Source organism: Erythrolamprus reginae, chromosome 5 (assembly GCF_031021105.1).
Source record: "Erythrolamprus reginae isolate rEryReg1 chromosome 5, rEryReg1.hap1, whole genome shotgun sequence".
Classification (NCBI taxonomy): domain Eukaryota; kingdom Metazoa; phylum Chordata; class Lepidosauria; order Squamata; family Dipsadidae; genus Erythrolamprus; species Erythrolamprus reginae.
Genome location: NC_091954.1, coordinates 107341954 through 107352436, shown reverse-complemented (window position 1 = coordinate 107352436; position 10483 = coordinate 107341954). Strand labels below are relative to the sequence as shown.

At 43.0% G+C, this 10483-nt stretch overlaps 1 protein-coding gene across 1 annotated transcript; it reads left to right on the top strand.

Annotated features, from left to right (window-relative positions):
• The first annotated feature begins 5 nt into the window (after window positions 1-5).
• On the top strand, window positions 6-9144 carry NIFK (nucleolar protein interacting with the FHA domain of MKI67). Its single transcript, XM_070753673.1, has 6 exons — window positions 6-464; window positions 578-706; window positions 1792-1900; window positions 4556-4767; window positions 5410-5487; window positions 8958-9144. The coding sequence occupies exons 1-6, from the start codon at window positions 354-356 to the stop codon at window positions 9135-9137; spliced, it is 819 nt and encodes a 272-aa protein (XP_070609774.1). The 5' UTR covers window positions 6-353; the 3' UTR covers window positions 9138-9144.
• The last annotated feature ends 1339 nt before the right edge of the window (window positions 9145-10483 follow it).

The window sequence follows — 10483 nt, the reverse complement described above, 5'->3', positions numbered from 1 at the left end:
CGTGTGGGGAGGGGGGAGGAAATCGGCTGCAAAGTGCCGGGGGTGGAGCTAAAGGAGGCGTTCGGGGCTGGTTCGGAGTATGCCTCTTCTTGGGAGTAAGGCTTTAGGCGGAGGGGATTGTAGTCCCAATCAAAGGTGCTCGAGAGTTTAGAGCATTTTCTAAAAATGAAAATATGATGCAGCGCAAGAGGCTGCTGTTTCACACTCTGACCAATAGGGGCCGCTATACCCTTTCTGGGTCTTCTTGAAAAGTTTAAAAGCAACCCCCTCCGGTGCATCCGAAAAGGAAGTGACGAAACGGAGATTCCGGTTTGCGGCGCAGGCGCGCTGCCGTCTTTCTCTCTGGAAACGTGATGGCGGCTGGCAGCGTCGCGTCGGCAGCAACTCCTCTCCTGTCTCTGGACCCGGAGCGGCAGCGGGAATTCCAAGCGGAGGTGCAGCGGGTGCGCAAGGCGGCCTCCAAGGTAAGAAAAGAAACCGAGGGGGACCGTGGTGGTTTCTCCCGCTGGGCGCTGGGAAAGAGAAACTTCCAGTGTATGTTGACACCTCACCTCTCCTCTCTCGTTTTACCTCGAAGAATCAGAAGGTGAAACCTGGCGTCGTTTACGTGGGTCACCTGCCGAGAGGCCTCTACGAGTCTCAGCTCCAGCAGTACTTCAGCCAGTTTGGGACAGTGACTCGGGTCCGCCTTTCGAGGAGTAAAAAGGTGAGCCTGGTTCCGGTTATTATAATTCATTTATATATAACACATTTCTTAACCGACCGCCTCATATATATAGAGAGAGATGATAGATAGGTAGATATATGGAATAGATAGGATCGATAGATAGACAGACAGACAGACAGACACTGTAGATACTGTAGATAGATAGGGTATATAGATTAGAGAGATGGACGGATGGATAGGATAGATTAGATATAGATTAAATAATAGATTGGATTAGATTGGATAATAGATTAAAGGATAGATTATAATAGATAGATAGATAGATAGATAGATAGATAGATAGATAGATTTAAAGAAAGATAGATGATGATAATAGAATAGAATTCTTTATTGGCCAAGTGAGATTGGACACACAAGGAATTTGCATATGCTCTCAGTGTACATAAAAGGAAATATAGATTTGTCAAGAAACATGTGGTACAACACTTTTAATAGATTAAAAGATAGATAGGTTTGAGAGAGAATAACTGGCTCAGAGTTACCCAAAGAGTTTTCATCACTTAGGTGCCAATATTTAGTCATTCCTTTCATGTAAGTGATTCTGGATGATGTGTACAATTAAAAAACCACATAGTGTCAGAGCAAATGAAACACAAGGCATTGAAGCAATTAGAACAACTACACACTATATGTGGGAGAGAGTTTAGAGTTTTATATACAATATAAACTATATAAATTGTATACATTTTGGGGTTTTGAGGCTGATTCTGATTTAGCCACTTAATCCAGTCCTTGGACTGCTTACTTTTCCAATGGCATTTCTCATTACAGACTTAACACATTTTTAGGCTAGAAGCTCCCAAACCTTTTTGATTTGAATTAACTTTAATAATAACTTTATTTTTGGGGGATTAAGATTGTCGCTGGGTGACTTTGGGTCAGTTGTATTGCGGTGAGTTTTTGTAAAACAAATTGGCAAAAAGACTGATTTATGTCCTGCCATGAGCTGCTGAAAAAGAGGCAGAAATATATCTACTAATGGTAACAACAAAGCAAAAAGTTATCCTGCATTTATAAAAGTATTGTATTTTTTAAAAAAACAATTGTTTCCTTCTCTTTTATAGACAGGAGGTAGCAAAGGTTATGCTTTTGTGGAATTTGAATATGATGAAATTGCAAAGATAGCTGCAGATACCATGAACAATTATCTTGTCCGTGAAAAACTCTTGAAATGTGAGTATATCCTAGTTTGTTAAATGTAGCAGTTTCGTGAAAGAATCAGATGTTAAAAAATAGCCCACTAAACTCCCCCCCCCTTTTTTTTACAAGTTTTCTCATTCACCTCCTTTCACACACACACCGCCCCCAATCTCTGTGATCTTCAGAATTTGCAACTGCTCTTTTTTGCAAGGATTGTTATTCTGGGTTATCTTTTACCTGCCTACTTCACATGATGAGGATGCACCAGTAAATGACCCTTCCTATCACAGTGTGAAGGGAGGGAATGTAACAGCAAGTGTTTCTATGAACATTCTCTTCCTTTGGAATAGTCAGCTCTGTAAAATGCGGGTAGCTTTCGCTTTCATAAACCTTTGAAGAGAAGGTACAACTTGACTATTTTTGAAAGGCCTTTAAGAATTGATTTGTGGCCACAAACACCTATATTACTAACCTATATAATATATTAATTGGATTGTATATTTTACAGCTATTCATTGCTTAGTCTTTTGGGATTGATGCCATAAATAAATAATGCAATGCAATTTTGCATTGAGATTAGGCATGACTACAGCTTTATTCTCCATTACATTGTCTGCTTTGAAATGTAATCCATACCCCCCAATATAGATTTTCCCTTTTTTTACAATTTACCCAACTGACTGATATATCAATATAGATATATTATATAGATATATCTATATTGTTCTTTTTAGTTACGTTTGAAAAAAAAGGACAGAATACTCTTCCTCCTCCTCCGAAGTAACAGAAGAAAATGTTTGAACACCACACAGAATTAAATTCAACCTTGATCTTGCATAAGTGTTTTATTGCTTTATCTATTGTGCTTGGGAACAATAACAAATGAGTTTATTTCTTTATGGAAGGAATACACCCTCTCAATATAGCCTGGCTACAGGGGTTTACAAGGACAATAATAATACACCATTAAAATATAGAAAAATAAAATGCACTGTAAGAATGTAGTATGGAAATAATATTTAGCCAATTTGTATGGCAAGTGTTTTGGGGAGGAAACAATATTAAAGAACAGTTGTGACCAAAAATTGACATATATGGCATATGTGCAGAAGAGAAACGTGATGCATTCCACAAGGGGAAGCAGTGATCCTGGATACCTCTTTGTTTAGCTGAAGCCATAATGCTCCGAGTCTTCGGAGAGGGGCGGCATACAAATCTAATTATTAATAATAATAATAATTGATATTCTCTGTTTAATATCATGTTTCCCCGAAAAGAAGATCCGGTCTTGTTTTCTTTTGACTCCCGAAAAAATGGCTGGTACTTCTTTTTGGGTGGGTTTAATTATTTGACTCACCTTATGACAGCCCGACCAGCAGGGATCTGCTGCTGACCCACTTCTGTGGCTGCTTGCTGCTTGCACGCCTAACTCCCGGCTCTAATTTTGCCTTTAGAGGCCTTCCGGAAAGTCCTCTGCAATCGAGAAATGGGCTCAGGATTGACACATGCGGCACCCCCTCACTCCACCCCTCAACATCAGGGCCCCCTTCGCTTCTGGAAGGAAAGCCTTCTACAATCAAGAAATTGTGCAATCAATCCAGAGCTCTGTTATCAACTATAGATGCCTTTCGGAAAGCCATCTGTGCTTGATAAAAGAGATCTATATTGATCCTGAGCTTTATTTGGACGGGGAGTCATTGCTCACAGTCGCTCATGCCCTCATCACCTCAAGGTTTGACTACTGCAACGCTCTGTACATGGGGCTATCTTTGAAAAGTGTTCGGAAACTTCAGATCGTGCAGAATGCGGCCGCGAGAGCTATTGTGGGGTTACCTAGGTTCGCCCACGTCTCTCCAACACTCCGTGGCTTGCATTGGCTACCGATCAGTTTCTGGTCGCAATTCAAAGTGTTGATAATGACCTTTAAGGCCCTACATGGCATCGGACCAGCATACCTCCGGAACCGTCTTCTGCCACACGAATCCCAGCGGCCAATGAGGTCCCACAGAGTTGGCCTTCTCCGGGTCCTGTCAACCAAATAATGTCGTCTGGCGGGCCTCAGGGGAAGAGCCTTCTCTGTGGCGGCCCCGGCCCTCTGGAATCAACTCCCCCCAGAGATCAGAACTGTCCCCACCCTCCTTGTCTTTCGCAAACTACTTAAGACCCACCTATATCGCCAGGCATGGGGGAATTGAGACATCTCCCCCAGGCTTTTTATAGTTTTATGTATGGTATGTGTGTGTTGCATGGTTTTTAAATGATGGGTTTTTAGATGCGTTTTTAATATCAGATTTGTTTACATTGTCACACTGTTTTATTATTGCTGTGAACCTCCCTGAGTCTTCGGAGAGGGGCGGCATACAAACCGCCGCAGAAGAAGCAGCTCAAGAAAAAAGCAAGGCAGGTGTTGGGGTGTGTGAGGCCTGGTAAATAGGGCAGCTCCGCCTCGCCCATCCCCACCCTAGCTTAATTTTTACCTCGACCCACCCCAAGGTGGACAGAGTTAGGGATTAATTAGAGCACATGCGTTCAAAAACATTCTGAGTAGGTCTTGTTTTAGGGGACTCAAGGAAAACAGTTTTCTATTGATGTTTGAAATATTTTTTGAGGCCGCAGTTAAGGTGGAAGCTTTTGTAATGGCCTTGCCCTGTTTCTCACTGCTTCTCTTGCCTTGATTGCATGTTACAGGTGAGTTTATGCCAGAAGAAAAGGTACATAAAAACCTCTTCAAAGGTTCTGAGCGAAAGTTCAGAAAGCCATCATATCCAGCCGTAAAACGCTACAATCGCACTCGGACAGCACAGGAGGAAGAAAAGATGGTGGAGAAGCTGTTGAAAAACGAAAACAAGTTGCGAAAAAGGCTTGCTGGGAAAGGAATAGATTATGATTTCCCTGGATTTGTAAGTGAATGTGTCTCCCCCCCCCTCCCATAATACATAGTATAATGAGAACGAGACATAAACATGATTATTACATACCTATTGTAAATTCAAATGCCTTAAGTTAGAATATAAAGCTTATATTATCACCAGACAATTGGAAACATGAGATCATTTGATACATGATTCAGACAAAACCTTGTAGCTCCCTATGGACTCAAAAAAGTTTTTAAACAGGGCTGGATTTTTAAACACAGATGTGGATTTTTCTATCCCTGTCAGGATTTCTATGATTTTAAAATTTAATGAAATCATCAAGTGTTTTGCATGCATTAGATTGTATATATTAGGTAAAAAATTAATTTAGTTTAAAATGTATTTATGTGGGGGATTTGGGATTTATTTTGTCCAGAATCTGGGTTTATTTGAGCATGAAATCTTGGGATGTTAGGAAGCCCCATTGGCAACTGATTGGCAGCCGCTCATGCAAAGCGATATTAGTCTTTGCTTCACTCTGTTTTTAATGAGACTTGTTTGTTCTGAGTTTCACAGCTTCAAGGCAAACTCAAAACGCTAATTGTTTTAAAGATAATTAGTTAACATGTTTATTGTTAAAGTTGAATTATGGGGTAATCTTTTAATTCTAAGACTCTCTTTCTCAAGGCTGCTCAGATGCCTCCAATAAAGAAAAAGATGGTTTCAAAATCAGATTCCAATGAGGATGCATCAGTGGATGATGAAGTAAGTGAAAGGTTGGGGCTTTGAAATCATCTGAATTATAATGAGCATTTTTTATTTGAAGAAGGGAAAAAATATTGGAATACAAGAAGTCCTTGAATTACAACCATAATTGAGCCAAGTTGTGCTGCTCATTAAGCAGACCATATTACTATGTGCATTTGTTTAAACAGGCCACATCAGGAGGTGTTTAAAACGTTGCTGGCCAGAGGTTCTCAGCATCTGCTGGATCGTGAAGCTGATGGGTTCAGTTTCCCTTTTCAGCTTGTTAGCTATTGATTTGTGGAAGTACAAACCTGTTCCGCTTTGCCAGCTATGCTAGCAGCTGCCCCATTCCCTCAGCTCCAGTGCTTCCTCCCTGTTCTACCATAGGATTCAAATTGTCCTCTTACACACTCACATTTGAGTGCTATTAGTATTCTCCTGTTTGTTTGTTTGTTTGTTTGTTTGTTTGTTTATTAGATTTGTATGCCGCCCCTCTCCGAAGACTTGGGGCGGCTCACAACAGCAAAACAGTACAAATCCAATAGTTAAAAACAATTTAAAACCCTTAGTATAAAAAACAATCATACATCTCAGACAAACCATACATAAAATGGAAACAGCCCAAGGGAATCAATTTCCCCATGCCTGACAGCAGGGGTGGGTTTTAAGGAGTTTGCGAAAGGCAAGGAGGGTGGGGGCAATCCTAATCTCCAGAGGGAGCTGATTCCAGAGGGTCGGGGCCACCCCAGAGAAGGCTCTTCCCCTGGGTCCCGCCAGACAACATTGTTTCGTCGATGGGATCTGGAGAAGGCCAACTCAGTGGGACCTAACCAGTCGCTGGGATTCATGCGGCAGAAGGCGGTCCCAGAGATATTCTGGTCCAATGCCATGAAGGACTTTATAGGTCATAACCAACACTTTGAATTGTGACCGGAAACCGATCGGCAACCAATGCAGACTGCAGAGTGTTGATGTAATATGGTCATACCTGGGAAAGCCCATGATTGCTCTCACAGCTGCATTCTGTTATATTTGGAAATCAGGTGTGGTCCAGTGCTAATGGAATAGAATAGAATACTGTATAGGAATTTTTTCTTTAGTGCAGAAGCTCTCAGTGTACATAAAAAGACAAGATACCTTCGTCAAGAATCATAAGGTACAACACTTAATGATTGGCATAGGGCAGTGATGGCAGACCTATGGCACGGGTGCCACAGGTGGTACACGGAGCCATATCTGTTGGCACACGATCTGTTGCCCCATCTCAGCTCCAGCATGCATGTGTGTGCCGTCCAGCTGATTTTTGGCTCGCACAGAGGTTCGGGGAGGGGGGGGGCGTTTTTGGCTTCTAGAGAGCCTCTGGGTGGAATGGGGAAGGGCGTTTTTACCCTCCCCCAGCTCCAGGAAAGCGTTTGGAAGGCTGGGGAAGGTGAAACACGAACCCATTGGCCCCCCAAGAAGTTAGGAAACAGGCTGTTTCTGGCCTCCAGGGGGTGGGGGAAACTGTTTTCACCGTCCCCAGGCATGGAATTATGGGTGTAGGCACTCACGCATGCGTGATAGCGCGCGGCCATGTTCTTTCAGCATCCGAGCAAAAAAAGGTTTGCCATCACTGTCATAGGGTATAAATAAGCAATCAGGAAACAATATTCATATAAATCGTAAGGATACAAGCAACCAAGCTTCAACCGCAATAACACAAGAGCACGCAACAGATTCAAACTTAATACGAACTGCGCCAAACTTGACTGTAAAAAATATGATTTCAACAATCGAGTTATCGAAGCGTGGAACTCATTATCGGACTCAATCGTGTCAACCCCTAACCCCCAACACCTCTCCCTTAGACTCTCCATGATTGACCTCTCCAGGTTCCTAAGAGGCCAGTAAGGGGCGTACATAAGTGCACTGGTGTGCCTTTCGTCCCCTGTCCAATTGTCTTTCCTTTCTTTCACCTATCTTATATATTCTCTTCCTTTCATATATCCTCTCCTCTAAGTTCACTTTCACCCTCTTTTATATTATCACATGTCTGTTTTCTTCCTATGTATTTATGCATTGGACATATGAATAAATAAATAATAAATAAATAAAAAAGTTACAGTCATAAATGGGAGGTAATGGGAACAATGAGAAGACTAATAGTAATAGTAATGCAGCCTTAGTGAATAGTTTAACAGTGGTGAGGGAATTATTTGGTTAGTAGAGTGATTTTAATTGCCTTGAAGTCACGGAGAAAGGAGGATTTCTGATAGGCTTTCCTTCCACAATGCCCTCTTAGCATGAAATACTTGACTGCTTTCTTTGTCCTTTTCCTGGGTATTCCAGAAGTGACATATTTGGGAAACTTAGATAACTTGGCTCATCCTATAGCATTATTTCCCGCCTCTATGCTGTATCATTTCCAAATGATACAGACTTAGGAATTTAGCCATGGAAAGGGGATACAGTGATCCCCCGATTATCGCGAGGGTTCCGTTCCAAGACCCCTTGCGATAATCGTAAACTCGCGATGTAGCGGCACGGAAGTAAAAACACCAGCTGCGCATGCGCGTCCTGTTTTCCATGGCCGCACATGCGCAGATGGTGGAGTTTGCGTGTGGGCGGCGGGGAAGACCCCTTCGGCCGCCCAACAGCTGATCTGCTCCGCAGCGCGGCAGCAGCAAGGAGCCGAAGATGGGATTTCCCCGTTGCCCAGGCAACGGGGAAACCCCAAGATCGCTTGCCCGTTCGCCCGCCCGCCCGGCTCCTCGCTGCTGCGGCGCTGCAAGCGAGCAGCCGGGCGGGCGAACGGGCAAGCGGCAAGCGATCTTGGGGTTTCCCCTTTGCCTGGGCAACGGGGAAACCCCAAGATCGCTTGCCGCTTGCCCGTTCGCCCGCCCGCCCGGCTGCTCGCTTGCAGCAGCTGAGTCCTGAAGCCAGACGGCAAAGGCGAACTTCCGCGTTTGGCTTCGGGACTCAGCTGGGAAACAGCGCTGGGGTCTTACTGGCCACCCACGCAAAGGGGAAACCCCGGCTCCTCGCTGATGCCCGCCGCTCGCCCTCCCGCCAGCAAGAGGGGGAAGACCCAGGGAAGCCGCCCAGCAGCTGATCTGCCCGGGGAACGCAAACTCCACCATCTACGCATGCGTGGCCATAGATAAAAGGGGCGCGCATGCGCAGATGGTGTTTCTACTTCCGGGTGGAAAAATCGCGATATAGCGATTAGCAATGATCGAGAGCGCGAAACTGGGGAGATCACTGTAATGCAATTACCATATAGAATTAAATTTAGAACATTTGGGGAAGTTGTTCTCGGTATTTTCTTCAGAAAGTTACTATGAAGAGTTTATCAGCTCTTTGTCTTGTATTGTCCAGATTATCACTGGTAGAAAGATTTCCTGTTTCCATCATTGCCAACAAATATTTCAGATTTTTGTGAAAATATACTTTTTAAAATTAGCCCGCAACAGTTCTTAGTCCAATAATTTTCTTCTCCCCCTTTCCAGGATCCCACGCCAGTGTGTACACCAACATTTTTTGAACGCCGAAAATCTCAGCGCTTGGAAGATAACCAAGATGAAGAAATAATTTTAAAATTGCCGCCTACAATCACAAAGACTACCCTGCAGGAAAACAAAATGGCAAAATTACAGAAAAAAAGTGCAAATAAAAAATGTAAATCTTAACACTTTATCATAAGAGCATTATTTTTTTTTTTACTACACAAGGTGTTTCTCAGTTCCATAGATAAGGTCCTATATGGCAGAGTTCCCCAACCTTTCTGACCGGTGGGGAAGAGGGAATGGTTCCACACGAGTGACCGGCAAGTGCACTTTTATGCTCCAAGAATGGTGGAAGGTCTTAAGCATAAAACGTATCAGGAAAGACTTCATGAACTCAATCTGTATAGTCTGGAGGACAGAAGGAAAAGGGGGGACATGATCGAAACATTTAAATATGTTAAAGGGTTAAATAAGGTTCAGGAGGGAAGTGTTTTTAATAGGAAAGTGAACACAAGAACAAGGGGACACAATCTGAAGTTAGTTGGGGGAAAGATCAAAAGCAATGTGAGAAAATATTATTTTACTGAAAGAGTAGTAGGTCCTTGGAACAAACTTCCAGTGGACGTGGTTGGTAAATCCACAGTAACTGAATTTAAACATGCCTGGGATAAACATATATCCATCCTAAGATAAAATACAGAAAATAGTATAAGGACAGACTAGATGGACCATGAGGTCTTTCTCAGATTTCTATGTTTCTATTTGTGTGAGTGGTGTGCAGGCACGCCACTCACAAAAATGAAGCACGAGTGTATGCACTCAGCTGCTGCTTGTGCAAGTAGGGATGCCTGCTCACCCAAGTAGTGCAAATGGGTGTGGAGCTTACTCGGGTGACCGTGAGGACACAGACAAAGCACCAAGTGGTTTAAACAACTCTGTAAAAGGATGCAAATGACCAGCTGTCTGCAAGGGATATAAATCCATCCAGTCATAGCTGAAGAAGCTTCTTGGATGAGAAGCAAAACGTCTTCAAAGAAAAACCAGAAAGTCCATTTGCCTCTTGGAAAAGCACCTTTGGGACAGGAGTCATTAATTTTCTAAGAACCTCCTCCACCCATTGTCTCTAAGCCAGTGTTTCTCAATTATTTTCTGCTACGCCCTGTTCTGTCGGGCTCTCTGGTAGAATCCTCCCAAAAATTCAGAGATACAAATTTCAGACACACACACGTTTGAAAATTCAAAACAATGTTCTTTATACCGAAAATTCAAATAAACTAAGCACACTTTTTGTATAGCCAAAGAGCACTCTTCTCCAAACAAACTGGTAATTTCTACAAGTCCCTTATCAGTTGTGTAATACTTAGCTTGCAGCTGTTAGGCAATTCACAGTCCTTCTTTCACAAACTGAAACACTTTGCTCTGGTTTAGTTTCAAGGGGGGGGGAATCAGCACACAAAGGTCAAAGTCAGCAAGACAGGCACGAAACACAAGGATCAGATAATCCTCCACAATAGCCAAACCCACAGACT